At 37.8% G+C, this 27,367-nt stretch overlaps 2 protein-coding genes across 10 annotated transcripts in view; both read right to left on the reverse strand.

Moving 5' to 3' along the window:
- The window catches only part of LOC129769762 (uncharacterized), a 125,004-nt gene extending 109,018 nt beyond the window's left edge, over positions 1-15,986 (reverse strand). Inside the window, exon 1 of the mRNA XM_055772228.1 lies at positions 14,535-15,986. Coding sequence (XP_055628203.1) covers positions 14,619-15,938 — 1,320 coding nt within the window. The 5' untranslated portion in view covers positions 15,939-15,986 and the 3' untranslated portion in view covers positions 14,535-14,618. The remainder of the gene's footprint in view (positions 1-14,534) is intronic.
- Positions 1-27,367, reverse strand: part of LOC129769760 (mucin-2-like) — a 256,566-nt gene that overhangs the window by 9,530 nt on the left and 219,669 nt on the right. The window contains exon 2 of one of the 9 annotated variants that reach the window (XM_055772215.1): positions 19,002-19,041. The exons of the other annotated variants lie outside the window; for them this stretch is intronic. Coding sequence (XP_055628190.1) covers positions 19,002-19,012 — 11 coding nt within the window. The 5' untranslated portion in view covers positions 19,013-19,041. The remainder of the gene's footprint in view (positions 1-19,001; positions 19,042-27,367) is intronic. 9 annotated transcript variants of the gene reach the window in all.

Below are 27,367 nucleotides of genomic sequence, written 5' to 3' on the forward strand. Positions count from 1 at the left end.
AGAGACTTGAATAAAATAACAGCATAGTCCTACGTCAACAATACGGTCGTGTCTTGTATACAAACTCCTATAATTTTTCGCTTCGGTTGATAATGCACGATGTTTGGCTGTGCCTTGCCGTTACGTTAAGTGTTCGTTATTGTCGATACAGAACAGAGAGAACACAGAGAATAACAGAACCAATAAATGGAGTAATGTTTTCAGAATTCGTCAATTTGAACCTTTTATTAATTGCGGAATCGTAAGGTATAGCCTATCAAACAAGTTTTAGGGAAATTTAAAAACAATCAAAATTTGTTCGCAGTGAAAAGTGCTAGAGCTGTTTTATAGACAAGTGATAGATATGACAGATGATGGGTTGCCTGAAAACAAATTGTCAGCTTTTTTCATAACAAATAAAATACAATTTTTTGTACATATAATGAACGCATAAACTTGGGATGTACATGATTTGAAAGCCTGAACTCTCAACTTTTGGAATATTTTACGAACAAATTTATCTTGGTGTGTGAAGATGTAGTGGACAAAAATATCGAGAAGAAATAAAAAATCGATTCCACAAATGAGCCTCATCACTGAAGATGATTTCGTGATGGAAATCATCATTTTCTTCAAGATTCGCCAGAGCCCAATCGGAGAAGTTTCGACGCTTAAGTTCTTGAATCAATTTGATCTTGAAAGGATGTAGCCCAAGATCTTTTCGCAAAATACGCTACAATGAGGTTTGTGAGATGCCCAATTCTTGAGAACGCCGTGTAATTGACTGACTTGAGTCATTTCGGATGGATTCACTTGCGGCTGCGATATTTTCGTTGCTTCATGCGGGGCGACTTCTCGTTGGCACGGGGACATCCAACAGCGAAAATGTAGACTCAAATTTGGTCACTGAACAATGCACATCCTGAGACGATTATAATGGCCGAAAATCGGAGTAAGTGGTCTTACAGTTGCAACCATCGACTCCGAATTTCGGTAGTAATTTCTAATAATTATTAAGCGTTGCTCGTTCGTGTACTTCACCATGATGAAAATGTTGATTTAGACTAACGTTCTGACATTGACAGATCGTTAAAATGTTTTAAGAATTCGTTCACACGAAGATACAAAACTGTCAGATCGCTAATGAATGACCCTTTATAACAGAAATGGGAGGATTCAGCCACTGAAAATATTTTAGATCATGTTCATGCGTTCGGCATTCTCTTTCCAGATGAAATTGCACTACTTGTAAAAATATTATTGGATGGGAAAATCCAACAAAACTTTCTAAAGTACAGATCCGCCTGCCTTTTCAAGTCTGCAAACGTACATTGTTTGGAATGCTTTGAGTTTTGATATAAATTTTCGCAAACCAACAATTGAAAATTTTCAATAGATCAAACAAATGATCGCAGTGGTTCAATGCTCCTACAGAAGAAGAAGAACAATTGAAAATATACCACATATTAAGTTCACAATAAACTGGATTCACTCTGATCCTATGAAAATTACTGTAAACGACTTTGCATTTTATGCTTCTAAAATCAAGTATTCATTGTTTCAAACATCAAATCGTGTCGCCGAAATGTAAACAACTTTTTACAGTATCAAATGTGTAGCGTTTAATACCAAATTATGTTTGTAATTGTAGAATTTTACATTGCGCTACTTAAAAAAACGAAAGAAAAAAAAGTACCCTTTTCAGTATACAACCATATTGTTAGTGTAGGACTACGAAATAATTGTATTAAATTCGTCTCTATTGTTTAACTGTTTGGTAAAATTTTCGGTGGACTGATAATTTCCATATAATATCTCAGCCTCAACATAGGGTGTTGGCTAATCACTGTCTAGAGCGAAACTGAAATATAGAATTACAGAGTTAAATAATTTATACCTCTTGTTCAATGCAACGTGAAACGTTACTTGCTCTTTCGACAGAGCAATTGAGAATGTACAGATTGATCCTATCTGTTTGAAAGCATTGTTCTGCACGCTTTTTCGATCGATTCTGGAAATCGGCGTGGAGATTTGGTGCCCTTATCATACAGTGTGGATTGCAAGGATTGAAGCCGTTCAGAGAACATTCATCCGTTATGTCTTACGTTACCTTCCATGGAATGACCCAAACAATCTACCACCATACGAGGTCCGTTGTCAGCTACTAGGACTAGAAACACTTGCTTCTATAAGAAAGGTTAACCAGGCAATGTTTGCAGTTAAAGTGTTATCAGACGGAATAGATAGTCCTGGTATTCTTGCGGAGCTAATTATTTATGCACCTGAGAAAGTACTCCTTGAAAAGTTTTCTTCTTCTTGGGCCCCGTTTCGCAGACTACAGCTTCCATTACCCAATTCGTTTCATGTCAGTCCGATTCCATGAATTTTATGGATACCTCGACTTCAACCAATCTGCTGGAGCTTTTTGTTTTCGGATTCAACGAGAACTGCTTGATCAAGAATGAACACACGAAAAAGACGCTTTCAGCGATGGACTACGCAACCTTTTTTATGTTGTTATCTTTGTTTTGACTACAATTACTGATTGTTCTAATGTGTTTTGTACAATGTATCACGTATAAGTGTGCTTTTTACCATTTTCTATGTGACAACTGACAGTCAGATGAAATAAATAGAGAAATGAATGAAATGAAATGAAATCTACCGAAAAATGGTAAAATTTGAGACGTTGAAAGATTTGGCCACCGGAACATGACCCAAGATTGGAAAAAGTATGGTCTGAGGGGGCATTCTGACAAAAAGAAAAGCCAGCAATCCGATTTGTGACACACAACATGAAAAGTTCTCACTACACAAACGTTATTGTATTAATTTGCTACCAGTTTATTTTTTTCAGAAAGCGAAGCTCCAGCAGGACAACATAAGACTTTATTCCAACTAAATGAATAATGTGGCTGGCAATGATCTGAAAATATTGATGTTTTGGGCTGGTTCTCCAGATTTTGAATCGGACTGAAAAACCTCTGGGAAATAATGGTTTGAAGGATTTACAGTAGTCGATTTTTAACAATTCAGGAGCTGAAAGCTGCCGCTCTTCAGACATGGAACGAGCTGGCAAAACTGCAAAAAATACACAAAATATGCAGAAACGTACCTTTCAGATCATCAACCGCTCGGGCGGTGTAACGGATTATTGAATCGATTTTGCTGTTGTTTTTTAAATCAAAATTTCATGAAATTAGTTAACAGAATCCTTTACTCGAACTTAAGTCTTTAGATGTTGTTTCATATTTCATCGAAAAAACCGTGGAATATAAATGTGTACGATTAACTTCCTTGCAGGAAGATCTCCGCCCGATATTCCTAACCGAATCCTTTAGATTATTCTATTCGATTTTTGTCCAGTGCTACGGTGTCATCATAATGTTACAGCCATATATGTTCTGAATGTTACATTTATAGAACGAAACCTATATAACATACTCATTCACCAATGAGTGAGAGAAATATATCTCGGTATTCGAATTTTACCTGAATCGATCCGATTGATGGGTATATTTACAATACCGCGCTACACACTTATCGTTATAAAATGTTTTATGTTTCATTGTTCGCTTTTTGTTTTTCCACAAAGTTATTTAGTCAAATTTATTTGGCAGAGAAATGATAAAAAAACATGATATCCAGAAGTTATGCACCAATCCTACTTGTCTATGTTTTGTAATTTAAATTCTGACATAAAAACGTTAATTGTACACCACGTTACACTTTTAGGTGCGACTGTTCACCGAGAACTGATTCCACGATCATCGAGTATTTATAAAAGGATCCAACTTTGTTCAACATCAAATGACAATCTGGGAATCTATGTACTCTCACACACAGTAGCATCGCAGAGATTCAACATATGACATCATTGAACCTGCGGAAATTAACACATCGAAACAGCTAAAACAGAAGAGCAATTCCAAATGAAATCGACAAATGACAAAACATGAGTATTTTTGATTCGAATGAAAGTTTGTATTCCGTTTGGATTGGAGGAAATATGAGTTTTCCACAGCAATTGGGATTTTTTTTGACTCAAGCGTAATTTTTCAAAAGGGCGTATCGATTTAAGCAAAAGAAATGTTTGATAATATATATCTCAAAAACTATGAGTCGTACCAAAATAGTGTCTTAGACAGAGTTATAGAGTATTGATGTTTAAACGTGAAAAAAATATACAATGAGAAAAAAAAATACTACACTTCTTTTTTATTTACAAAAAAAAACTTCAATTTGCAATATCTAAAATACTTATTTTTAATTTGTTTTTATTTTTTCATATAAAATAGGAGTTAAAAATTAAAAAAAAAGTCCAAGATGGTAAAACAAGATATGTTTACAATCATTTTCAGCCAGAAATTATGAGTCATGGTGTGATTTAGAACAGAAGAGCCTTTTATCAATCTCCTGATAAATGCAGACATTCTCGAGATATTTGAAAAAATATTTCTAATTTATTGTAGTTTTATTATAAATAGACCCTTTTAATATGTTTGTCGTGTTATACCGTCATGTTCATGAAATTTTATGAATTTGCTTATAATTTCCAACAACTTTTCCAAACACATCATTATGGTAAAAATATATTTTTGTGAGTAAACATTGAAGTAAACAATGAGGAAAATATTTGAAGACGTGTGGCTTAAGTTTCGAATATTCATAAAAATTCAATATTCCAAAAAGTTTGTCAAAAACAGTTTGACCATTTTGGACTTATTTTGACATTATGACATTTTATATGAAAAAATTGAAAAAAATGAAAATACGTATTTTAGATATTGCAATTCAAAGTTTTGTTCTATGAATCAGAAAAGAGTACTATTTTTTTCTCAGTGTATATTTTTCACGAACATCAATACTCTATAACTCTTTCTAAGACATTATTTCGGAACGACTCATAGTTTTTGAGATATAAATAATCAGAGATTTCTCTCACTAAAATCGATACGCCCTATTCAAATCTTATTCAAAAGTAAAAGTTAAAAATATCCCAATTGCTGTTAAAAAAAAACTCATATTTCCTCGAACCCAAACGGAATACAAACGTTCATTCGAATCAAAAATACATGCTTTTAAAATTTGCATTTTTAGGACGATTTCATTTGGAATTGCACAGAAACGATACCTCAAAGAGAGGCAAACCCGACCAGGTGCTTTTTTGGTCCTTTTTGAGTGCGCGAATGTGCTCAGGTAGTTCGGTATTCTGGTAAAAACTAGAACAGTTTGAGCATTGTTCCATAATCGGAGTTTGTCGTTCGATGTGGGCTCATACAGCAGATTAGGACACACTTTCTGTACCTGCATCAGTATCAAAAACTTTGATGCAGCGTCACTCGTATAAAGTAAATAACAAATGATTGAATTGACTTTAAAGAGAAACATGTGTTGAGCCGAATTATTGCTACTAGTGGTGTCCGCTCCATTATTCTATTTATCCGTTTTTCTTAAATCTTCAATTATTGTGTAATAGATCACCAGGCAATTGTTAATCAAAGGAACCGATTGTATTGACGTCCATTATTCATACTGATTTTTTGACGTAGGATTACATTTTCCGCGAAAATTTTGAAAAACTAATTATCGATCGCGTCAAAAAAAACCTCCAACATCTCGTAAATGCATTCAGGAATGACTTAGCAATAAGCTATAATATTGCTCAGCCATTTCTTGATGGATTCACAAGATTTTTGCACCAATCGATTTTCAATTGTTAAAATAGCGTTCAAAAGAAAACTTCAATTTTTAAGATTTTTTTTATCCCATTTATTTATTTAATAGGCTCATTAGCATTTAGCAGTAACAGAGCCGGGTTTAATCGTGTACATGTACATATGTTTATGTTTCTATAAATTGCGAATTACACAGTAGTTAGTATTAGCCATTTAGGCGTTAAGTTTTCTGTTCCATTACATTATGGTAAATTACACAGTAGTAGCCAATTAGGCGTAAGGGTATTCTCTCTGTTCTTCCATTGTTCAGCAGACCGGACAGCGGAGACAGTTGATATTGATCATTGTTGGGTTATTTATAGAACAGCAGCCCGATGTTTCTTGCAGAGCAGAGCAGTTGTATGGATGAATCGATCTTTGTTCCACCGTGGATCGATTTCCATCGCTGATGATGGTTACGTGGACGTAGTTATTCTATAACAACACAAAGATGGTCAAATTGAGGGCCCTGAGTTTGAACTCACGATCGATCGCTTGGTAAGCGAACACGTAAACAAGTGGCTACGAAGACCCCCAATTTTTAAGATATCGAAACATTTTTTATTTTGGCAGACTTATCTCACTTCTTAACTAGGCGAACCTAGCCAGAATTTTCACCTGCCCCCGGGCTTCTGAATGCCAAAGGGGGACTAGGCTCTGCGGAATGCACGTATCTGCATGCTCGTGCTGTTTCAGTCCTGACCGAGAAATTGTCGGACAATCGCGCAGGTGCTAAGGATGACCGACTTTTGGATGCCGGCCAATTCCTTCTCCATGTTCAACACCTTTAGCGCTTCCAGAAGTGTCTTCGGGACAATTCCAGTTCCAGAGAGAACGACTGGAACAATTCTTGGGACCTCCCTTAGCCCCCATAGTTCCTTGAGCTCCACGGCCAATGGTCGGTACTTGCAGATTTTGCGACCGTGGGTCTCCTCCAGATTCTGGTTCAGTGGAATAGCGACATCGATGATGGTGACTTTGCGGTCGCTCTTGTCGTAAACCATTATATCTGGGCGGTTGTGGTGGATCGAGAGGTCGGTCAGAACAGTGCGATCCCAGTACAGCTTGAAACGGTCATTTTCCAGGACAGGTGCAGGCAGGTACCGGTAGTTTGGTACGTTGTCTTCCAGTAGAGCACATTGGAGCGCCAGTTGTCGATGAACAATACGGGCCACGTTGTTGTGGCGCTCGGTGTAGGCTGCGTTGGCCAAAACGGGACAGCCTCCCATAATGTGCTCTATGTTTTCACCTGGTTGATGGCACATCCGGCAAATGTCATCAACGTCTTGATGCCAGACGTACCGCCTGCAGTTTCTCGTCGGCATTATCCTGTCCTGGATGGCTATCATGTCGGCTTCTACTACTGAAGAGAGTTCACCACGCGTTAGCCACAGATTAGATGCGGCCTTGTCGACGTGTGGCCGGTCCAGTTGATGGGGGTGGGCACCATGCACTGCCTTCTGCTTCCAAGCTGCAATCTTCTCCTCCACTGTCTGCAGATTGCAGTTGAGTTGGTACTCCGCTTGCGCCAAGTGCAGAGCGCTGTATCCTCTGTCGGCGGCGCAGACAGCCCGGTATAGCGCGTTTTGGTTGGCGCGTTCTGCGAAGTACTCGCGCAGTTGTCGTACCTGGGCAACACACAGTGTAGATATGTCGACTATTCCAAGTCCCCCTTCTTTGCGTGGCAGTGAAACTCTCTCCAGTGCCGATTGAGGATGGTGCATTCCGGCCTCTTTGAATGCTTTCCTCATCCTCCTCTCAAGGTCCTCTAGGTCAGTTTTGCTCCATTTGACTACACCAAAACTGAAGATCAGCAGGGGAACCGCGAATGTGTTGATCGCGCGTACCTTGTTCCCCGCGTTGAGGAAAGTCCTCAGGACACAGTTCACTCGACTCAAGAACTTGTCTCGCAGCTCCGTCTTGATGTCGGAGTGGCGAATCCCGGTGAGCTGTCGGAATCCAAGATATTTATAGGATTCGCCACGAACCATGTCTCTTATGAACTCGCCGTCATAGACCTCGTAACCTCCGGATTCGGTAAGCTGCCCTTTCAGCAGATGGACACAGCGGCACTTGTCGAGGCCGAACTCCATGCAGATGTCCCTGCTTATGTCTTCGACAACCCGGATAGCTACACCTAGACGCTGACGTGAATCAGCGTAGACCTTGAGATCATCCATGTAGAAGGTATGGGTCACTTCTTCGTGGGCGCCGTCGCCATACCTTATTTTATAGCCATGACCGTTTCTATTGAGCGTCCTACTGAGGGGGTTCAGTGCCAGACAAAACCAAAGCGGGCTGAAAGAGTCGCCTTGGAATATCCCCCTCTTTATCTGCTGCGTTCTAGACTGCAACACATTTTCCCCATTACTGAGGTGCAGAGACGTACTCCACTGCCTCATCGCATGCTGCAGGAACCTAACGACGACGGGATCAATTTTGTAGAGCTCCAATACCCGGACGAGAAACGAGTGAGGTATGGAGTCATAAGCCTTCCTGTAATCGATGTAGACCATACTTAGGTTCCGCTGGTTATATACCGCCTGGCCGACTATGGCTGCGTCGATGATTGCCTGGTCTTTGCAGCCATGCGTATTTTTCCTGCATCCTTTCTGCTCTTCTGCGATGATGTGATGCTGTTCGCAGTGAGCAGAAACTTTGGCGGTAATTATGCTGCTCAGTATTTTGTACAGACTCGATAGGCACGTTATCGGTCTGTACTTTGATGGGTTCAATGTGTTGCTGTCTTTCGGGAGGAGGAAGGTGACGCCACGGGTGGCGAATTCAGGAAGGTTGTGTGGGTCACGTAGCACCTTGTTGAAGCACTCAGCTATCTTTGGATGTGCGACGGTCAGCTTCTTGTGCCAAAAGTTCTGGACACCATCGGGGCCCGGTGCTGCCCAGTTCCTCAGGTACCGCGAGGCTTCGCGGACATCGTTCTCTCCGACGATGATAGCTGGCATCTCTCCAATTTCACCACAACTCTCCTCCTCCCGTCTTAACCACATTTGCCCTTCGCGATGTTGTACTGGGGTTTCCCAAATACCAGCCCAGAAGTTCGTCACATCGCTAATATCTGGCAAACCTTCGCGGTAGTCGGGCTTCTCGTCGCTAATGTGGTCGTAGAACGCTTTTTCGTTATCTCTGAACATCCGATTTTGTTCCTGGCGCTTTGCAGAGTCAGAGTAACGTTTCAGCCGTTTAGTTAGGACGCTCAATTGCTGTACCAGTGTGTCGAGTTTCTCCGTCAGCTGGTGAGCTCCCAGCTGGCGAAGTTCAGTAGGCCGCACGATCACAGCAACTTGGCGACATAATTTCACCGATCTGCTGCCTCTTTTGGACGTCATCAGTCTTCCAATTGCGGCGCGCTTGTTTAGGATCCGTTGCTCCAATCTCCTTCGCCATGGAGGCTCACGCCTTTCACGGAGATGTTGGAGCAGTCCGCCTCTTGGCCTAATACGGTATCCTAAACTTTTGGCGGTCGCCACAGCAGCACAGTAAACTTTCAGTTGCAGCTCCTCCATGTTCTCAGCATCAACCAAGTGCAGCGGAAGAACGTGCTCGTTCATGAGCTTTACTGCACTTGTCAGCCTGCGGGAATGCTGCAACTTCGGGATCCTGGGGCGCGACAAAGGGTCCGTGTCGCGGAACTGTGAGATCGCCTCGTCGTAATGGAAGACCAGATCGCGTAGTAGTTGTTGATCTGGCTGTGGATCTTCCGGCTCAGGGGGTTGTTGTACTGTGGCCTCCACTGGTGCTGATTCGCGTGCCCCACTCGCGAATGAATTGCTCAGCCGTACTGAACTTCGTCTCGACACATCGCTTGCTCTGCTTGTTCTGGAGCTTAGTTCTCTCTGCACCTGCTGCTTGATCTCGTCGACTTGCGTTTGGGAGAGCATATTGTTGCGTACAATCGCTCTACGCCTCGCGTTCATCGCGTTTTGGTCAAGCCTCCCGACGAACTATGGATACGCTTCCTCGAACATTGCGAGTATTCGAGGGCGACCGCTCATGTCCGTCTCCAAAGCAGTGCAGATGTAATAGGCGCGGATCACGAATTCATTCATTTCGTGTGTCCACATGATCCGTCGCCTAGTAGTACCCACAAGTGTGGACGACTGTCGTCTGACAGTCGCAACACGCCTTGTAGGCGCAGCGTTTCGTTGGTGATGTCGATGGCTGCTGTTTCCGTGTGGCGGTAGCTCTTCGGGTTGAACCCGGCTGGTGGCCCGCTCTTGCACATCGCCCTCCAGCCGCTGGCCGCTCGCTCTTACGCCCGTTCCAGGACCAGCTCCAGTTCGGGGACCCTCCTCGGGTGATCGCATTCGTATTATTCGTCTTGACCTTAGCTCCATGGTCTGGGTGTATCTCCTTTGCCCGGGAGACAGCGGGTTGGCAGGCCTCCATGACCCGGGAGGCCTTCCCCGGGAGAGATATAGCGCTCTGACTCGCTCGCACCCCCTCACTTAGCCACTTTCGACACCCGTTCTCGGAGCCAAGACCAGGTGTGTGTTTCCAGTTCACGCCCGATCTAAAAATGTCGTCATATGATCTTCGTGGAGGCGTGAGATAGGAACATTTGAGACCAACAGGTAGGCTCCTACCCTAGTGTTGATCCCCATTTGAGAACCAATGTTTTTATTTTTTTTTTTTTTAAGATATCGAAACATTTTTTTTGGATTAACACGTTGAGCCTCTTTCGGTAGATGATCAATGACTGTCAGAATTGACAGTCTCAGAATAAGGAAATAAAAAAAATGTTTTGTTTTCGGATGTTTGACCTCTGACTATATTCTTTTTGTACAATAAATATTTTTGGAAAGTAGACCAAGACTGATATTGTACAAATTCTCTCGGTGCGGGCTAAGTGAAAAACGCAGCAAGACGCATTTTTCTCAACGGCTCAACGTGTTAATAAATAACAGCATATAATTCGTAAATCTGTTATCTTTGGAATGAAGTGATTATCATACCGTTTCGTTCAGTTGGCAAAGAAATATTAACACTTAAAACCTTGCGCCTCCAACGTAACACTCTCGAAAACATTGAACTTACACCTCAGTACAGAAATGAAAGAGTAGTCCTACGTCAAAATGCAATGTAAAAGGCCGTTGCTGTTAGTTGTTGAATTAGTTGCAATGCCTTGAAACATGCAACAAGCATGACAAAAAAAATTTGTTTCCGATACACGACTGCATTGTTGACGTAGGATTAACCCTTTCGCGAAGGGTGCCGTGCATCATAGCGGCTGATGTCGTCTATATACGGCAGCCACTTTTTGGTCCACAAAAGCTGACGTCGCTCATATACGACGACCATTTATTATTTTAAAGTAACTGACGCCGTCTAGATATAGTAATCGCCTAACGGTTTGCAGTGGCAGCGGCACAGTTTATTGTTAGAAAATAATTTTTTTCAATAAGAGTTTTGTACGTGAACACAGAACTGTTTTGCTAAAAATTCAAAATAAAGCTGTAAATACAATGGTGGCGAAGTATGGTTGGTTGCGACAAGTTTTACTATGTGTCTCGGACACATCTGCGCAACTTTCTTACTTGTTTGTCAAAAAATGATGAAAACGGCAACACATTTGGAATTTTCTATCTAAAATACAATAGAATAGAAGCCCATTAGACCATTTCAGTACATGTTTCGGTGATCATGATCATGACAAAGAAAGCGTGTGTTGGGTTCTAATAGTCGTGTCATAGTCATGTCCCTGTAATAGATTAACGGAAACTCTTGGTTCCGTATGTTTTCATTAAATAACTAATGTATTTAGTTTTGATGAGCATTGATGAAAAAACTGTGAATTAATTTCCAATCGATTCACAAATAGCTAAAAAATATTCCATAAGTTTTTGTCAATAATCGGACATCACTAATCGATACTTGTCGATATCAAAGTGGACGAATTTTCTCATCAAAGAAAAATTACACATATTTATCCTCTAGTACCAACAATATTTGAAAATGTGCGGATACATTCATCATAGTTTTATGTCGTATCTAAAAAAGTGTTCGTCATTCGAGACTATCTATGGATCAAGTCATGGCGTCTTCGAATGAGCGATGCAACAATATCTACAGAAAATGACGATTAGGGTAAGACTTCTCATTTAAGTGTTTTTAAGTAGGTTTCCGCAAATTTGAAAAAACCTGAGACCGAGCGTTGTCATACTGTAGAATTATAAGGAAACCAAGTTCCTTGCGGGCAGTTCGTTCCGGAATTGTGATCGTAAACGTGTTCAAATTTCTGAATTTTTTTCCACTGCCTCATTCACCATGAATTTTATAATGGAATGTTAACCAACAAGAGCAATGAAAAAGAAAAACTTTTCGAATTGGATGTATCAAATCATGTATCAAAGAGTTCACACGATCATCAGCCGATCATTACTATGCATTGGTATGTAAGAATTCCACTCGAGAACGGAATGATGGATTTGAATGATTATTTTTAGGTTTGATGTGTTATGGTCTGCGTCAGGTTGAGGAAGTTGGGAAAACATGTACCGTAAATCGGGGCAAATTGATCATGACCTTCAGAAAAATATAAATATATCCAAAATTTTCTGTTCAAATGATAGCTAATTATTTTCAAAATCAGTACTGGTGCCAAGGTTACAAAATGTTATGAAATGTTTTGTTGAAAAATTTCCTTAAACGTTAGTTTGGAAAATTCTTAGTGGAAAATTCCAAAACATACCTTTGGGGGAAGTTGATCAATCTATCTTTTTTAATTATTTTCTAGTTTAATATGCACAAAAATGTAAAGAAATTCACTGATGTCTTCAACTACGGTCGTTTGAATGATAATTCAAGCGTTTGAGGATACCAAATCCGATTTAAATAATAAGATGTAGTCGTACCTTTCTTATACAGCGCGGACTTGATTATATACAGCTTCTGATTTCTATTCACTGTATATAATCGAGTCAAAAAAATAAATGTTTTTTGTTGTATGTATTTTTTGTTTTTTGAATATTAAAGAGGAATTTGGTTTTTGATTCATCCCCTTATAGTCAGAAAACACCTTTCTCACACGAAAAAAATAAATTTAACCGGATTCTCTCAGAAGGTGATAGACGATCATTCGATGAAAAAAATTCTTCTACGCACATGTTCGAATTTCAACAATGACAGAGTTTTTTTTTGTTTCGGTCTCTGTTGCCTCAAATTGGCTCTACATTACAATGTACGCTACAGAAGATGCTTTCATTTGAAAGATGAGAAAATTTAGTACAGGATATAGTAGTGGACCATCTAAATAAGTGGATTTTAATAACATTTTAGAAGTGAAAAACATAAGAGTTAATAATTTTTAATAGTTTTTTATTAATTTTATTCTAAAAATTTATATTAAACTGGATTGTTTTTATCAATTAAATTGAATTTTTTGCTCCGCTCTACAATTTGTTCTTTGACACGAACTTCTATCGTTCTTAAATTGGCTGCAATATCGGTATAAACAATTCTTGGTGAAAATTCAAGCAAAATCTTAAAAAATCACGATTTTTACCCCACCGTACATGTAATAGCCACTTAACGTTGAAAGGTTATATTTCTTCTTGAAATAAGTCATATTTGAAATATAAAAACAATTTTTTTTTCAAAACTGTATATAATCGAGTCCAAAATTTTATATAATCGAATCACATATAATCGAGTCTGTATATAATCGAGCTCGACCTGTATCTCGATCTAATGTTTGAGCTGCACTTCATTCGGAGAACGTCCAGGTTATCCTAATGGGGACATAAAAAAATGGTCACCAATCAGCTAGTATTGACAAACCAAGAAGTCCAATATGTCGCATGATGGGATTTGGTTCTGGTCATGAAGTGGTCACTTCCCTCGGGAACGTTAATGAGGGCTATATAGGCTCGGAGCCTTCGCAAATAAGCTAGCTTTGAAAAATCATGATGTTTTATGCTCCAAATGGCGGGTTTTGTGCTGTTTTGGGGTTCTGGAATTTACAGTCACTGAATTTGTTCCCACTATATCTCCGGAACCCGTGGACCGATTCCGATAATACTTTGAAGGGTTCTCAAATGAAACAAAATATGGTTTCCCATTAACCACTGATTCAAATTACACTTTGTTTTGAAAATTGAAAGAAGAAGAAATAATAAAGAAGAAAGAAGAAAGAAAAAAGAAAGAAAATAGAAGAAAGAAGAAAGAAGATGAAAAAAGCAAAGCAAAGTAGTTAGCAAGAGCATCTCAAATTTTTCATAAAGTTTCATCAAAAAATTAATTGATTATTCCATTTTTATTGTTCTATAATGAAAACATTTCTTTAATTCTCACATGTCTTTGAATTGTCACTCCTGAATGGAGATGAGAGCTTGCGCAATTAGAAGGTTAGACTAATATCATTATTAATCATTATTAAATCTTTTATGGAAATTTTAAAATATATGTTAATTCTTCGTTCTATTACATTTAACATTTATTATAATATTTGTTCAACTCTTGAATCGGTCTCCCCAAAATGGCTACATCCCTTTCAATATCTTGATATCAGACCGAAATGATACTGCGATTTGTGCGCGGGGTGCTCAAATGCGTGATTACGCCGCATGCGTCCAATTCCGATAACCGATTGGTATGGATCCATAATTGGAGATGTTGTTTTTTTCCTTCATCCGGATTGCGCTCCGGTGCCCTTTCTCTTTCTCGCTCGGAGCGATGAAAGAGAAAGTTTACAGGAAACTTGACCTTGTGCTTGGTTTCAAGTTGTCTGGCAACAACGTGAACCACACCACTTTGCGCACTGGTAACATCGAACGGCACGTCGCCTCGAGCAGTCCCCTAAAAAGTGCTACTACCTGATACCTTCTTCTTCTGTAGGAGCATTGAACCACTGCGACCATTAGTTTGATCTATTGTGGTGCACTCCAGTTTACTATATATGCGCTGTCAGTTCGTTCCATCACTCAAGGAATAAGTGATAGTCGCACTAGGACTTTGCATCTCCCCCCAAGAAGGTATGACTTCTTTTAAGAAGTTTCTTACCTTTTTTGGTTCAGCAGACCATATCTCGTTAGGCATAAGAATGCCCTTTCCAAGAATCCGCAGTCTTTGCTGAATCAATACACTGCATTGACACAGTAAATGTTCCGAAGTTTCAGCATCAAAATTGCAGAAACGACATTTATCATCCGTTATTTTCCCAATTTTTTTGAGATGATACCTGCTCGGACAATGTCCGGTCAATAGCCCAGTCAACATACTCAGATCGGCTTTATTCAAGCTGAGTAGGCTGCGTGTTATTCTATTACAAGGTGTAATGAATGATCTTGATTGTCGTGATGTTGATAGAGCTCTCCAGTTGGCTTCAATCATCGATATTTTCCAGGATTTGAGCTCGGATTTCAGACAGGATGTAGATAATCCGCAAAATGGCTCAGGTCCGACGAATTTAGTTGAAGATCCTAATCTTGCTAGAAGATCAGCTTTTTCATTACCTTCTATACCGCAGTGACCAGGCACCCAGTATAGATTAACGTCATTAGTTACAGCTAGTTTTTTTAAAGAAAGAATACATTCCCAAACTAGCTTTGACTGACAAGTATATGCTTTCAATGCATTTAGAGCTGCTTGGCTATCTGAGAAAATACAGATACTGGCATACCTGTGTTTCCTAGCCAAACAAATGTTTGTACATGTTAGAATAGCATGTATTTCTGCTTGAAAAACTGTAGGCCACTGTCCCATTGGAATTGAGACATCTATCCCTGGTCCAGTAATCCCAGCTCCTGTAGATTTTCCAATTTTTGACCCATCTGTGTAAAACACGAGTGATCCCGGACGAGTTATTGGACCACCTTCTTCCCATACGCTGCGATTGAATTCAATCACTTTGAAAGGAACGCTGAAGTTAGTCTCTGTTTCCATCCAGTCTTCGTTCATGATTAATATAGGATTCAGTTGAAAATCTTTCAGGATTTGCAAGTGCCCCTTAAGATCTCCTTGTTGGAATTGTTTCGTACGTTTAAGCCTAAGAGCACCTTTTTCCGCTTCAAGTTGCACATATTGGTGCAGGGGTAGAAGGTATAAAAGAGCATCTAGGGCTTTGGAAGGAATACTGGGCATTGCTCCAGTTATTGATAGGCATGCCAGACGTTGTAGTTTATCAAGCTTTTTCTGAGCTGATATTTGTGTTGTTTTAGGCCACCACACTAACGAAGCATAACTTAACCTGGGTCTCACAATTGCCGAGTATACCCAGTGAATCATTCTCGGTTTTAGACCCCATTTTTTTCCGAATATACTACTACATGCCCAAAGAGCAGTTCGGGCTTTAGAAATAGCATACTCTACTACCTGATACCAGTTACCAGTTCCTTTTTTTATTTCAATATAAATAAGACACATGGAAGGTTTTTGCTGCTTTTTTTTTGCTCATGGTTTGCATTACCACCTCAGATCGGTGCTATCGGAGCGAGACGGATTCGAACTTTGGATGCTGAAATGCAGCGAAGATATCGAAAAGATAATTAATACTTCGTAAAGATTCATCTGTTTACCTTTTTAATTTGTCTCCCGCGGAGATCGTTTTGACATTTCAAAGACATGTTTATGTGTTATATTTATTCGTTCTGTCAAGTCCGACCAGGGAAAACATTTTCAGAATGCGCTTTCTGATTTACTGCTGTGAACTTTACACAACTAAAATTCATGTCGGTAGCCTTCCGTTTTGACACCAACAAAACAGCATGTTACGTTCAGTTCCCAACATTTCCATCGGTGGGTGGGGAATTATTTATTGGTTTATAGTATCGAAAAAAATTTCAGTTAAATTCGATTGGAAGTGTTATTTTGAGAAGTATGTCTGCTTTGCCTGCCTCGAAGTAACATTATGAAAAGACCCTGCGAAGAATGATTGATAGTCTGTTTGTCTAAAAGAAGGAACACAATCGCGTTAGACACCAATATGTATCTAAAAACCAGATTTTCCAGAAATTATCAACGGTTGAATTGAAATGATTGGGTTACGAACAAATGGACTAACCTTTGTATTCTCCTTCTCATTTCATGTGATTTTTCATTCCAAAACTAGCAAAAAATTTTAAGGAGAAACAAATATTTTCAATTTTCAATTTTCAATTTCCAATTTCCAATTTCCAATTTCCAATTTCCAATTTTCAATATTCAATTTTCAATATTCAATTTTCAATTTTCAATTTTCAATTTTCAATTTTCAATTTTCAATTTTCAATTTTTAATTTTCAATTTCAATTTTCAATTTTCAATTTTCAATTTTCAATTTTCAATTTTCAATTTTCAATTTTCAATTTTCAATTTTCAATTTTCAATTTTCAATTTTCAATTTTCAATTTTCAATTTTCAATTTTCAATTTTCAATTTTCAATTTTCAATTTTCAATTTTCAATTTTCAATTTTCAATTTTCAATTTTCAATTTTCAATTTTCAATTTTCAATTTTCAATTTTCAATTTTCAATTTTCAATTTTCAATTTTCAATTTTCAATTTTCAATTTTCAATTTTCAATTTTCAATTTTCAATTTTCAATTTTCAATTTTCAATTTTCAATTTTCAATTTTCAATTTTCAATTTTCAATTTTCAATTTTCAATTTTCAATTTTCAATTTTCAATTTTCAATTTTCAATTTTCAATTTTCAATTTTCAATTTTCAATTTTCAATTTTCAATTTTCAATTTTCAATTTTCAATTTTCAATTTTCAATTTTCAATTTTCAATTTTCAATTTTCAATTTTCAATTTTCAATTTTCAATTTTCAATTTTCAATTTTCAATTTTCAATTTTCAATTTTCAATTTTCAATTTTCAATTTTCAATTTTCAATTTTCAATTTTCAATTTTCAATTTTCAATTTTCAATTTTCAATTTTCAATTTTCAATTTTCAATTTTCAATTTTCAATTTTCAATTTTCAATTTTCAATTTTCAATTTTCAAATTTTCAATTTTCAATTTTCAATTTTCAATTTTCAATTTTCAATTTTCAATTTTCAATTTTCAATTTTCAATTTTCAATTTTCAATTTTCAATTTTCAATTTTCAATTTTCAATTTTCAATTTTCAATTTTCAATTTTCAATTTTCAATTTTCAATTTTCAATTTTCAATTTTCAATTTTCAATTTTCAATTTTCAATTTTCAATTTTCAATTTTCAATTTTCAATTTTCAATTTTCAATTTTCAATTTTCAATTTTCAATTTTCAATTTTCAATTTTCAATTTTCAATTTTCAATTTTCAATTTTCAATTTTCAATTTTCAATTTTCAATTTTCAATTTTCAATTTTCAATTTTCAATTTTCAATTTTCAATTTTCAATTTTCAATTTTCAATTTTCAATTTTCAATTTTCAATTTTCAATTTTCAATTTTCAATTTTCAATTTTCAATTTTCAATTTTCAATTTTCAATTTTCAATTTTCAATTTTCAATTTTCAATTTTCAAGGAAGAATACAAGCGACGAAGAAATGCAGGTTTTGCCATAATTCCTGAAAATACAGAACATCCTCGACATCCGCTAACCTTCAGAAAAACTTTTAATATCATCGTGAAAAAAACAATGAATGGACAAATTGAATGAGACAAAGAATTCATCGAAAATTCGTTCGCATGTCGATTCATAACGAATGTCATGATAATCCAGATCAAATCAGTAATGGAAATGTGATAATACCATGACGGAAAGACCAGTCACTAGCATTCCTTCGTTTCTAACGGTAACAGCTCTACTTCGTTCAGATTGCATCACAATCCACATTGATTTGAGGATTAACATTATACAAAATATTCCGAGGGCCGATTATGTAAGGCAGCTTGGAATGTGCATCGCCAGCATAAGGAATAACAAACCGGATACATTCGGAACTGATTGCCAATGGATTGAAACACTTTGTTTTGCATCTAGCTTCTCTTTAAAAAGTCACCAATCGAATGTCTGCTGCTTTGGCTCACGATATCAATGCGATATCTTGAGATAAATTTGTACCGACATGACGGCTTTCTTATCTCAGCGCGATTCGATTATAGCTGATTGGATAATACTCGATGAACGTGAATGTGCTTGAGCAAAAACCGCAATTAATTGGAGGGATTACGTTCCCGAAGCGAGTATTAAATGTTTCTTCATGATGTGAAGTGATAATGATCACACGGTGACGAGAATCCAACCTAAAAAGAATTTTTATGATGTGTAATGCAGTTGTCTACAAATCTGTAATAAATTTAGAATTGATTCAATCAAGTTTTTTTTGGCTAACTTTAATACCCCACCATAAAAACACACAAAACCCATTATACTCACAATACAACCATGGAAAGCCTTAGAATGTCCGTGTTTTTACCTGTCGCATAAAAAGAAAAAATCTGGAATTAATGGTAAGATAGAGTTTAAATTGATATTTCAGTGACATATTTTCTATGACTATATTCCCGAGAAACGGGAAGGTTCCAATTGCAATGGTAGTCCCAATTATATAGCATTGATAGTATTGGATTTGCTGTATGTATTTATAAATAGTCATCCAAAATTTCATACTAATGATTTTATTCTATTGTAATGAAAGTTGTGAAATCCGTTAATACTGATTTGAGCTGACATGATTGTTGAACTTTCAAATATTTATCTTAATACAGGGTGGGCCATTTAAAGTGGAAGCATCTGGCAACCCCATAACTTTTGACAGAGATGTCAGATTAACAAATGTCATACCGCGTTGGAAGCGTCATTTCAGTACAATTTTAACCATGGAACAATACACACCTAAACAACGCGCTGAAATTGTTCAGCTGTACATTCAAAATAACTTCTCAATTGTGTTAACTAAACGTGCGTGGAAAAATAAAAATAAAGTTAAAACATCGCCTGGAGACAACACTATAAGTCGATTATATGCCAAATTTATATCGTCTGGTAGTGTTGGTAATGCCAGTCATCTGTCCAGCGACGACCAAGACGTTTCGACGAGAATATTGATGCCGTTCGAGCCAGTGTTGCAGAGACTCCATCGACATCAGGTCGCCATCGTTCGCAAGAGTTAGGCATCGCTCGAACCACTCTCCGACGCATAATTCGTGTTGATTTGAAAATGTTTCCGTATAAAATTCAAATGGCTCAACAACTTAGCCCATCTGACTTACGACTTACCACGTCGACTTGATTTTGCGAAATTGACCATCGAAATGGCCAAAAATGAACGTGGCTTTTGGCAAAAAATCATAATGTCCGATGAGGCGCATTTCAACTTGAATGGAGGAGTGAATAAACAAAATTGTCGGTTTTATGCTACTGAAAACCCTCAATTCATCGAAACGCAACCTCTTTACGACCAAAAAGTTACTGTGTGGTGTGGCATTTATGCCGATAAAGTCATCGGCCCGTACTTCTTTGAAAACGAAAATGGAGCAACGGTAACCGTGAATGGGGAGCGTTATCGGACAATGATAACCGATTTTTTATTGCCATTTGTTCGTGAAAATGAATTGGACAATTACTGGTTCCAACAGGACGGCGCTACATGCAATACAGCGGCTGCCACGACCAAATTATTGCGCGAAATGTTCCCCCGAAGATTAATATCGAAAAACGGCGATAATGACTGGCCACCGAGATCACCTGATTTGACGCCTCCTGACTTTTTTTATGGGGATATTTAAAATCCAAGGTATACACTGGTAAACCAAGGACCCTGGCTGCGCTGAAAGACAAAATCCGACAAGAAATTGCTGCCATATCGGCCGAAACATTGGGCAAAGTGATGGAAAATGCCGAAAGAAGGGCACATTTTGCGGTCAAGGCCAGAGGCGGTCATTTACGAGATATCCTAATCAAAAAGTAGTTAGAACAAATATCCTTGGACCAAAATAAATGAATTTAAAATTTTTTTTTTAAATTCCACTTCTTTACTTTGCTATTGCAAAAACATATCCTTCCACTTTAAATGGCCCACCCTGTATATCAAGACGAAGCTAGCATGACATAACTGATATCATCAGATCTAGCTGTTACAGTAACCCCATAAATATGTTTCTTTGTTTGTTTTTGTTCCAAAAGGTGGCCGCACACTGTTTGCCCTGAGGTCAAATATTTGACATTTTTTGACAGATCAAATTTGGTTTGAAATTTGTACAAACACTATTTTGTATGCCACTCGTGAATTATCAACAAAGACAAACAATGTCAAACATCGAACATGGAAAAAAATCGACTGAAATATTAAGGATAACTTAATAAAGTTTGAAGAACAAACCGAAAATTATTTTAGATATCCAATAACTGAATATTTGCTTGTTGTGTTTTGTGTTGAATATATTCGATCCCTACACGTTGATCAAATTTTATCTGTCAAAAAGAGTCAAATATTTGGCTTTGGTCAAACAGTGTATGAGCACCTTAAGGAGGACGAGACTTATGTAAAAATATCTGCTTTGCTTCATAATGATTTCACAGAGTAACAATAAAAAAGCTATACCTGACAAATGTATAGTGTTGGTTGTTAGTTTGGTCGAATACAACACAAAATTATGTTGTTAATGTGTCTTGAATTCTTATTTTTTTACCTACATAACCTTTTTTCGTGTTTTCTACGCCAATCATGCGGGTACGAACGCTTTATTAGACGGCTATAGCTCCAACTTGCTTCAGCAAATCAATTCCGTTAGTAATGAGAACGGCCGCATGCTCGACCTTTGCTTTGCGAGTAAAACTGACGAAGCTCCAACACTATCGGTAGCACCAGCGCCTCTTGTGAAATTAGTACCTCATCACCCTCCACTATGTTTAGCACTGGAAGTTTCTGCGAATAGTTTCAGCGCCGTTCCTATCGCCGTCTACTACGATTTTAAAAATGCTGACATCAGTAGCATAATTAATGTGCTCTTGAATATTGACTGGAACGCAATTTTGGACAAGGACGACATGGACGGTGCTGTTCAAACCTTCACGAACATCATGAGCTACCTAATTGACAGGCATGTTCCTAAGAAAAATAGACATTCATCTACTCACCAACCGTGGCAAACCATCGAAATTCGACGACTCAAAACTGCCAAGAGGGCTGCACTCAGGAGATATTCAAAGAACCGTCTCCCAATCTTCAAGCAACACTATTTACGACTGAACCATCAGTACCAAAGAACGTGCAAACGATGCCATGCAATATATCTACGTGGGGTTCAAAGAAAGTTTAGAAGAGATCCAAAATCATTTTGGAAATACGTCGATGAGCAACGTAAAGAGTCGGGACTTCCATTATCTATGTTCCTTAACGGACAAAGCGCGTCTGATGTTCAAGGGATTTGCAATCTTTTCTCAGCGAAGTTTTCAAGTATTTTCTCAAATGAGAGCCTTTCTCAAGAGCAACTCTCAATGGCCACAAGAAGCGTTCCACTTCAGAACAACTCTTTTTTCCGCATCGATGTCGACGATTCAATGCTACAATCAGCGTTCAACAAATTGAAATCCTCGAAATCTGTTGGACCGGATGGAATCCCATCATTGATTTTAAAATAATGTGCTGTTGGATTGATGTCTCCAATGCGGATTTTGTTCAGCTTGTCCTTGTCAACGGGTATCTTTCCGTCGCTTTGGAAGAGAGCATACATTTTTCCGATCCACAAAAAAGGGGACAAAATGAACGTTGATAACTATCGAGGAATCTCTGCCCTGAGCGCGGTTTCTAAACTTTTTGAACTCGTAGTTATGGGACCGATATTTTCCCATTGCAAGCAATACATTTCCATCGATCAACATGGATTCATGCCGAAGCGTTCTACCACAACGAATCTTCTCTCTTTCACAACGTACATATTCGATGCAATGTCCAATGGTGTGAACCAAACGGATGTTATCTACACCGACCTGTCAGCCGCCTTCGACAAAATCAACCACGATATTGCAGTGCAAAAGTTAGACAAGCTTGGTTTCAGCGGAAATCTCCTGCATTGGTTGAAATCCTATTTGACCGGACGCTCTCTCACGGTGAAAATTGGCGATGGCCTCTCTGTTGAATTTTCGGCTACATCAGGAATACCTCAGGGAAGTCATCTCGGTCCCTTGATTTTTTTGATCTACTTCAATGATGTAAATCTAGTCTTGGAGGGCCCTCGGCTTTCCTTCGCAGACGATTTGAAGCTGTTTGCCACGTGAAGTCTGAGGTTGACGCATTATCTCTCCAACGGCAATTGGAAATTTTCCAGATATGGTGTGTGAACAATCGTATGACACTGAATCCGAATAAATGCTCAACGATCACTTTCTCAAGAAGAAAAGATCCAATTCATTTCGACTATCATCTAGATGGTGTTCCACTAGACAAAGTCGAATGTGTGAAGGATCTGGGTGTTTATTTGGACACCAAACTCAACTTCAAAGCACATGTCAACTACGTCGTAGGCAAAGCCTCCCGCAGCCTTGGGTTCATTATGCGTATTGCGAGAGATTTCACCGATGTCTATTGCTTGAAATCTCTATTCAGTGCTTTAGTTCGCTCTACGCTGGAATATTGCTCATCGATTTGGAATCCATTCTACCTGAGTGGAGTCAACAGGATTGAAGCCGTGCAGAAACGGTTTATTCGGTTCGCTTTACGGCATCTACCGTGGAACAACCCTCATCAGCTTCCAAGTTACGAGAGCCGATGCCAACTAATAAGTCTAGAAACGCTACATGTACGGAGAGATCTAAACCGCGCCTTATTGATGTATGACGTCTTGATGGCTAGGACTGAATGCCCAGTGATCCTCGAAAACATCAATTTTAACATTCAATCTCGAACTCTACGAAACTACGTCTTCCTTCGAGTACCTTTCCGTCGTACTAGCTATGGATGCAACTCAGCCGTTCAAGGCTTGCAGCGGCTGTTCAACAAAGTAGCTTCGGGTTTCGACTACCATATTTCACGAAGTGCGGTTCGGCGAAATTTCATTGTTATGATAAGAAATTTTCATTAATATCATTAGGACAGAAAGTGTCTGTTGATTTACCAAATAAATAAATAAAATAAATAAATAAACAAACAATCTGTTTACTCGGACTTGTTGACGATCATTTAAAACAAAATAATTTATGTAAAATCAAGTTAAAACGATGTGTATAAATCTATTGTTTAAATCCACGAATACATTTGGAACATTCCCCATTTTACCAATTCTTTCTACTTTAATCATTTATTATTGCAAAATTTCAATGCTTATCTAACTATTATTGTTGAAATATCATGCGAGATTGTGACATGTGTCGAATCAATGCTTAGTTTGTATTATCATTTCATTAACGAAATACTTACACCCAAGCAACGTTTACATTTCATTTCATTTTACTACCAAAATTCGGCCTGTTTAAAAACTGTGTATCGCCAATTGAGATCATTTTATTGTGTTCAGCGTCGACGCTCATTACTGGCTAAATAGATACGTTAACAAACAAAATTGAACCGTTGGGCTGCTGAGCAGTAACAGGTAAAACAAAGAATGAGAATTTTCACCAGACATGACCGTATTGTTAACGCACGAATACGAAATTACTATAGGCGAGAACCAACTGATTAATGAATCAGTTGCGCAAACGATTCTCAAAACAAGAAGAAGTCAATTTGAATAAATTGTCAAATTAACTCTCAACATAAACATGTACCGGTGATTGCTCGCTATCTAGAGCGACACTGAAACATTGAATTTATTGAATGTTCGAGTGCTTTTTAAGCGTCTTTCAGCAAAATCAAAACGCTTCCAAAAACACAATTTCACAAAGAAATAACAAAAATTTATACTATGCCGATGGCCCTGAGGAGCCATACCACTTGTGTGGTTTAGTAGAGATAGCTAAAGATGGTTGATTCATGGTTCATTCTCGCCCTTGCGTGACTTAAAAGTCATTACACACTTCAAACATAAGGTGACTATCAATACGGCATCTATAGTCCATAGTTATACTACCAAACAAGCAGGTGACCACTTTGCCCCGCATGACCAATTTGCCCCCACTACCCCTATGTATAACAAACATCCTTCTTTTTCCAGAAGATGAAAATTAATAATTATCGCGGCAGTATTTTTCGCAGCTGAGACACACTGTGTTCATAGGAGATCATACGTTTGGTCCATCACTCCATTATCAACCTTTGAAAATAAAAGAAACAACAATGCCTTTGTGAGATTCAAAAATGCGCAAACACTCTCAAGCTTACGACACTCATCGAGGGATTTTTAATTCTCTATTGCACTGATCGCAGTGAGTGGCTGACTCAGTCTCGTGTCGATTTTATTTTGCTGTCGTCTCCCGCCCGATGAACAGCAGACGGGAAATGGATGCAATTGATTAATTTTATTACCAGCAGATTTGGGCGAATCTCATCCCGCCCAAAATCGTTTTTTAGATTCCAATAATTCTGAACATTCACATTTAAGTAAGAAACGGTATGCGAAGAATTTCAGTGAACTGACGGCATTGGAATATATGCTTTGTGAGGACCACATAATTATTATCAGAGCGAATAAACGTCCGACTGGAAGTCATGAACATCAATTCAATGTGCCCAAGACAAATTTATCCTTTGAAGGTCATTAACCTTTCTAAAGATGATCAGATGGAATCAAATGGAATATATTCCAATTCCAATGGAATAACCTGTCCAACACCTTATGGTCGTAATATTGTTTTTGCTATTATTCTGATGTTTCATAACACGGCACTCTATTGATTATTTGCCGAAAATGAATAAGAAATATCCTTGAAGTTAGCCTACGATTTTAGTAGCAGTGCAATATGGTGAGCCAGTCTCAGGATAAGAAAACATTTAAAAATAAAGCTTTTTTTTGAATGTATCAATAGTAAAACAAAACGTCAAAAAATGTCTAAGCTTTGTGATAGCAGATAGTCATTATCCATTCGAGTTGTATGAGTATTCCCCTCGCCCACAAACTGTGGATAGTCTATCTGTATACAAATTATGTAGAGTTCCACAATCCAAAAAATTTATGAGCAAATATTTACGTGCTTACACAAAAAAACACATGTTGACATATTTGCGCTAATTTATGTTTTTTGATTAATTCAAGGTAATCAAGGTCTTTTCTAGCCACCAATTTACTCGGGCCCGAAAAAAGAGGTCTGTATTTGGGCTGGCGGAAAAATATATCTCACAAGACCACGTGTTCGATGTCGTAATAGCCTTGGCCAATAACGCATTTACATTAACTCATAAAATTAGTGATTTGAGAGGGATTATTGTGAGAGGGATTATTGTTTGTAGTCTCTTGGAGATTAATTTAAACACCATCTGAGAAATCCTCTGTGAAACATGAAACATTAAAGTCGTCCTATCCGCTGTAGCGCATTTTTTTATTTTACCCAGTTTCATCGGAGTAAACGCGCTCGGAAAGGAAAATTGAACGCCCGGACGAGAGAGCGAGAATCGTAAAGCGTACGTCATAGAGACACTCGTTCCCATGGAGCAAATTCTTGTTAGGAGTTGAAAACAAAACGAGGAAGGAGAGTAACTCAATTATTCGAACTAGTTTCAGTCTAGCAATGCTTTGGTCAACTCAGAGTTACCAAGAGAAACTCATTTGGTTATGATGGGTGAGGAGTTAGTCGCAGTTTGCACAGATTGCGATCTGTGCAGTTTGCGATTAATCGTAAATCACATCATGCTCCCTTGTTTTCCATCCTTGATCTTGAGCGAAATTAATGTCTGAACATAAATTTTTATATATTATAATATTTTGGTAGAAGTTATAGGAAATTTATAGTAAATGAAATTTGTAAAGATCAATCAATGGAGAATTCTGAGATTGAATTCACGAACGTTCGCTCGGTAAGAAAACGTGAATGTTCGGAAGAATTCATATCAAAGAAATAATTTTGGGCAGGACAAAGTTCCCCGGGTCAGCTAGTTTGGAGAAAAAAAAATTTTTTTTTGCATCGATTTCAAGAAAATATTCAAAGCTGCTCTTCATTATGCGATGCGATAATTATTTATTGGACAATCTCTGTATTGAAAGGTCCTACAGGAATGTCATATGAATCAAATGAAAGCTGGTTGATAATGCTTATTGGATTTGCTATTGAATTAGATCGCAAAAATTTTTCTTAGTCCACAAAATCTTTGAAAAAACAGAAAAAACGATTTTTCATTTCTTACCGATATTTTTGTCCACTACATCTACACACACCAAGATAAAAATTAGTTCATAACATATTCACAAAACTCGAGTGTTTAAGCTTCAAAATGACAACTTTATGCGTTCATTATATGTACAAAAAAATGTATTTTGTTTGTAATGAAAAAATCGTCAATTACTTTTCATACAACCAATATATAAAAGTAATAGCAGTAGAGGAAGTGCGAATAATACGGACAGTGATGGTAATATGGACAGATGGTTGATTTATATATATAAAATATCAGAAAAGTCGAGTTTTGACAAAAACATTTGTTTTTTTTAGATATCTGTAAATCTCGACGTGTCATGCAATTTTAAGACATTTCGTACTATTTTTTTATAAAATCCCGATTTCCTTTACTCCCCCTTGGATGATTTTTGGATTTTCAAAAAACTCAAACTTTGACCGCTTTGCGCAACTCTCCCTCAAGTCCGATTGAGCTGAAATTTTGCATAGGGTGTTTTTTCGAGATGGTGAACATTTTGTGTGGGGTTACGTTTTAAAAT

Source organism: Toxorhynchites rutilus, chromosome 2 (assembly GCF_029784135.1).
Source record: "Toxorhynchites rutilus septentrionalis strain SRP chromosome 2, ASM2978413v1, whole genome shotgun sequence".
Classification (NCBI taxonomy): Eukaryota; Metazoa; Arthropoda; class Insecta; order Diptera; family Culicidae; genus Toxorhynchites; species Toxorhynchites rutilus.